Source organism: Monopterus albus, unplaced genomic scaffold (genome assembly GCF_001952655.1).
Source record: "Monopterus albus unplaced genomic scaffold, M_albus_1.0 scaffold102.1, whole genome shotgun sequence".
NCBI lineage: Eukaryota > Metazoa > Chordata > Actinopteri > Synbranchiformes > Synbranchidae > Monopterus > Monopterus albus.
In genome coordinates this window covers 1,691,181-1,696,732 of record NW_018127982.1, presented here as the reverse complement: position 1 = coordinate 1,696,732, position 5,552 = coordinate 1,691,181, and the positions used below count along the sequence as shown (strand labels likewise).

At 44.8% G+C, this 5,552-nt stretch overlaps 1 protein-coding gene across 6 annotated transcripts in view; it reads left to right on the top strand.

Annotated features, from left to right (window-relative positions):
• The first annotated feature begins 1,404 nt into the window (after nt 1-1,404).
• nsmfa (NMDA receptor synaptonuclear signaling and neuronal migration factor a) overlaps nt 1,405-5,552 on the top strand; it is a 33,641-nt gene continuing 29,493 nt past the window's right edge. For all 6 annotated transcript variants that reach the window (XM_020609815.1, XM_020609813.1, XM_020609812.1 and 3 more), the window contains exon 1: nt 1,405-1,727. In XM_020609815.1, coding sequence (XP_020465471.1) covers nt 1,697-1,727 — 31 coding nt within the window. In that variant the 5' untranslated portion in view covers nt 1,405-1,696. The remainder of the gene's footprint in view (nt 1,728-5,552) is intronic.

Sequence of the window (5,552 nt, the reverse complement as noted above, 5' to 3'; positions counted from 1 at the left end):
GTACCTCTCAACCTCCTGCACAAGCTCGGGCTCCTTCCCCACCAGCGAGGTGACATTCCATGTCCCCAGGGCTAGTCTCCGTGTCCAGAGATCGGGTCGTCGGGGGCCCTGCCTTCGACTGCTGCCCAATCCACTGTGCACCGGCTCCTTACGGATCCTCCTGCAGGTGGTGGGCCCACGGGAGGACGTCCCCACGTCGCTCGTTCGGGCTAAGCCCGGTCGGGCCCCGTGAGGGTAGGCCCGGCCACCAGGCGCTTGCATTCGAGCCCCAACCCCGGGCCTGGCTCCAGGGTGGGGCCCTGGCTGTGCCATGCCAGGCGACGTCACGGTCCTTGATTTTAATCTATTCATAAAGGGCTTTTGAACCACTCTTAGTCTGACCCATCACCCAGGACCTGTTTGCCTTGGGAGACCCTACCAGGGACATATAGCCCCCGACAACATAGCTCCTAGGATCACTCGGGTACTCAAACCCCTCCATCACAATAAGGTGGCGGTTCAAGGAGGGGACCAATTTGTGCACTTTTATATTATTTCATGTAAACCATTTTAGGGCCCCGAGGAGCTAAAAGTATTTTTAAAAAACATAATAAAAGGAAAGAAAGGTTTGTCTGGTGATTCCTTGTGGATGGTTCAGAATAAGACTCCTAAAGGTGGAAAGTGACAGAGTACATTTACTGAGCATATCGTGCATCAATAAACAATGAGGTATTTGCATGAGTAGTTTTCTGTTTTATGCCATTTTGACTGAACTGAGAGATTTTAGCACTTTTTCCACCACTGCCTACAGGAAGTCATATACCATTGGCTGTTTTGGATCATGTCACTCTTGCACCCACAGTGGATTAAGAGAGAAAATGGGAGAAATGTGGATTCATGACCATAGATACCTGCTCAATGATCTGTCAGTCTTCAGCATTCCACTGATTAGTGACAACACTAAACTGTCCTGCAACAGCAGCCTGGAAAAATAAAATAAAATCAACAGCAGAAAAACAGCACAATCAAAAGCTACTGTATGAAGTGATACTCTCACTGCAGCCTTAGCCTTTTCTGCTCCCTCTGTCCTTGGCTGTGGATAAGAGTCTCTCCATTTTAATGTGTGTGTGTGTGTGTGTGTATGATAGAGAAAGAGAGCAGAAGGGGGAACCCTTTTTATCAAAAATGACTGATTACACAAGAACAGACAATAAATTAAAGATACACAGATAACAGTCCAAAATGGATGAGATGAAAGACAGAGGTTCCTACATGGAAGGCATCAGTGTCCTCATGCAATATTTCCACGCCTCCTTTCCCTCAGTGATGATGAAGGTGATATCTCCACCCCCACCACTCTCCCCATTGTATTTTCAGATCAATGAGAGAGAGAGAGTGGTCTGTGTTTTTTCAGCCAAACGCTGACAGTTGTGCAGCTGCCACACGTACGTGCTCATATCCGGGGAGAAATCGGGAGGGAGAGAGAGAGAGAGAGAGAGACGTCCCTCTTCTTTGAATGTGTTGCTCTGCAGACGCGTGCGTGACCTATCTGCTCCCGGATTTCCCTTCAACTTTTTTTTTTTTTTGCATTTTTATACTGTTTTCGTCGTCGCCTTCATTCATCATTTGAGCCTTTGGAATGAACTGTTTCCCTGCCTGCGTCGTTTCCATGTCAGCATGGGAACTGCTGTGTCCAGAAGGAAGAATTTAAGAAACGATGCGATATCTTCTGTGGCAGCAAAAGTTAGGTGAGTGATGTCCGGAGCTCTAAGCCTTTACACCGTTTTATAGCAGCCTCGGGAAGTCTTAAAAGGTCATTTAGCCTTCAGGTGCGAGTTACAATGAGTGACAGTTGGTTGTTTTGATAAATTACCTTTGCGCTATCCCTGGCATGGATAACCTGCCTTTGTAATGCGCAGAGAGGCTCTTTGCGCTCTCCGCACGTCTGTCCCGTCTAGCCCGACCGTGCGGCTGAGCAAACGTGTGCTTAAATGATTCTTTATTCTCTCCAAGCTGCACCTGTAACCAAAAAAACGAATCTACCTGTAGGAACGGTTGTGTTTTATTAGGACTAATTTGTGTGTAATAAGATAGTTCGTATTTTCATTTTGACTGAAGCATCACTGCGTAATGAAAGTCATGCAGAGGCAAAGCGAGGGCTGCTGTGACTCAAGTAGTGGTCCATTTTCTCAGTTTGGCATCATCTACAATAGCCTGTTATAGAGAGCATGCAGTTTGCTTTCCGTTTGGCTGCACTGACATGTGCTGACAGCGCATGAACGCTCCACTCACACGGGCAAGTGGGCCAGCTGTTAATGAACCATGAGTCATTGTAATCGATTAGGTCATTCTGCAGTGATCACCTATCACGGACAGTTATTGGAGCAGTCACAGATGTAGCGCTGGTAAGGGGCTGTTAATTTATTCAGCCCGGGAAAGCAGCGGGACTCAGACTGTTTGGCAGGAGTCCAGCCAGTTAAAAGCTCGCACTTCAGAAACGTACAGTGTATGGGCCGAAATGATTGTTATAATAGCCTCCGCATCCAGCTGTTACAGCATCACAGTAATAGCATCCTGCGCTGGTTGCATGTCTATGAGCCCGAGCTGAAGAGCACGTGTGGCTGTGTGGTCGGTCACATGAAGTGCAGACAGTGAGCTACAATCTTAAGTGAGATCGGAATACAAATTCTACATCTCGGGGCTTCAGCATCACGGCAGGGCGTGTGTGATTTTAAGTCAGTCAGTGAATGACCTTGACTTGTGCAGACTCCAACATTTGGGCTGATGTGCTATAAGGCCAGTGTGTGTGCCTTCCTTACATTACACAGCCTTCCTATAGTAGGCTATGTGAACATTCCTTGCATGCAGTGCAGTGTTTGAGTGTGGGTTTCTGTGTGTGTTCCACCTGACAAGATGCACACAAAATGACAAACGACCACAGAGGGTATCCTGAACAACTAGCCTAACCTACTGAGAGAAAGTGTACGTGTGTGTGGCTACATGTTTTTATAGCCCTGTCTTCCTTTTCGTGTCACTCGTTTCTCGTGCTCTCCTCTTTTCCCACACACAAACATCAGGGTTTACAGGGTTAATGAACCTTCCCCCTGTATATAGGAAACAGCTGAATCACATCCAATATTTCCTCTGCATATGTGGAAGCAAGCACTGAAAAGTGACTTCTCACCACTTCACACACACATAAACACATCTACATGCATGCAGTTAGGCATGTGTGTATACATAGAAATGCTCTCTCCATTTTATCTACATGAACAACTGTACACTCACTTCTCTTGTCCATTCTGTTTGATGCACAACCTGGACTCTGAATCTTAGCGCTGTCGACAGTGTTTGATCCATGGACTCCTCTTTTTCCATTTCCAAACGTTTTATGTAGCAAAATACATCTGTGCTAAAGGACTGTAGATCAGAATTTTTTTGAGAATCTGTTTTGCACTTTTATACATTCAGTGCTGATCTTGCATTGTGTCATAACGGAACACACCTTGAGCAGCTGACTGCACAATAGTGTCCTCCAGTGAAACATCTGGAAACAACTGGAACTATCTGCTTAGTTATTGTGGGACTTAAGAGGTTTTCCCCCTTTGCTTTTGTTGATTCAAGGCCAGACAGTTCATTTTTTCTTTTTACATTTGCAGAGATTGTAAAAAGTCTGTTTGCTGCTGCATGTTTGCAGGAAAATAGACAATTTATATTTGATGTTAAATTCACTTTAGATTACAGCAGGTCAGACAGGTTAGTGTGTGCCTATGTGTACTACCATCATGTTCCTGCATGCAAGGAACAGGTGATGAGTGAAGCTAGGTGCATGCACATACAGAGCACAGTCATAACTGAGCTGGGTTCATTAAGTTCTCGTTTGAAATTATATTAATATGATATTACTCATAATATAATTTGTTGGTTAAGTATAGACTCAGATGCAAGCACACACACTCTCTGTCTTTCTCTAAGTGTAACCTTGTGGGGGTGGCTGTGGCTTACGAGGTAGGGCAGTTGTCTTCTAACCAGCAAGTTGGTGGTTTGACTCCTGGTCTCCCCGCATGCCTAAGTGTCCCTGAGCAAGACACTGAACCCCAAATTGCTCCCGGTGGTTCGACTGGCGCCAGTGTGCAGCAGCCTCTCGTCATCGGTGTGTGAATGGGTGAATGGTGTATGATCTCCTGTAAAGCGCTTTGGCCAGTGTAACACACTGTGAAATATGCGCTTATATAAATACAGTCCATTTACCTATTCAGAGTGCCGCTGTACATCTCATCTGTTTTGATCCACTCTCTGACCTTCTCTTTCACATAAACACACACACACACACACACACTTTCTTAGTATTTAGAACCTTATTGGCAAATAACAGTTGTGCGACTGTGTTTGTGTGTATATAAAGGTCTGACTCACTGTCCTTTGTCAACATTTCAGGACAAACAAGACAAGTGACAGTAAACTCTGTCTCACTCCAGTACGTACAGACACACACACACACTTTTGGATTATGAAGAGCCAATAATTCCTCCTCATAACCAATTAGATCTTTATGTATAACTGTAATCCTTATGTTGACCTTAATGTAATCCTTATTCTGGCCTCAGTCATAATCACTACCTACCTAACACCATCCCTTAATGCTTAAATCTTCATTCTAACCCTACCCCTCAATCCTAAAACAGCCACTTAAAGAAATGCCCTCATGCTACACGTGATAGTCTCAAATTGACCTAAACAAACAAGCAATGAATACACACCCATACAGTAAACCCACACTGTGCATACACACTTATTTTGTCAGAGAACATTAGTCTGATAGAAGTGCACAGTATGAAACATTGATTAAATAAGATGACCTGTTTGTGGAGGTCATCGCTTGAATTGTTTGAAAGAGCAGTGAATCTGACAACCAGCAAATGCACTGCACACTGAGAAGCACCTAGAGGATGGAGACTGTCCTCACAGGAAAGAAACGTCACTCTCAAGGCCACAAATATCAGCCTTGTGGTGGCACAAGAAGCAATGTAAGGGACAGTCAAGGTCAGTAGGATTCATCCTCTGGGGACTATGAATGTCTTGACAAACTTTCATAGTAATCCATCCAATAGTTGAGATATTTCAGTCTCAACAAATGCAGTGGGTTGACTGACCTTCCGACACTGAGCTTGGCTAAAAATGTCTTCTAAAGTGTCTTTGTTCAGCTCAGAAAACACTCATAAGCACAGCTTTGGAAAGCACCAAGCATGGGGTCTAGCTGGTGGACACATACAGTAAGTGTTAAAGACAAAATGAATAGGAAAACATACAAGCAAAACACAGGAAACAAAGAGACACTGGTTCCTTGTACCTGGCGTTCACATGTGTCATCTTTTGCAATGTTCATATATTGCTGGGTATGAAATTGGTCACACACTCTCCTCCAGTGGCTCACAAGAAGTAGCAAGTGACGGAGAGCGAGGGGGAAAGAGAAAGGAGATATTTCTTCAGATTTACGCAGCAGAATTCTGCGACATTGAGTGTAAAGGAAAATCCTTTGATCTTACTGCCAACTGAAGAGGAGGGCTGTGCCG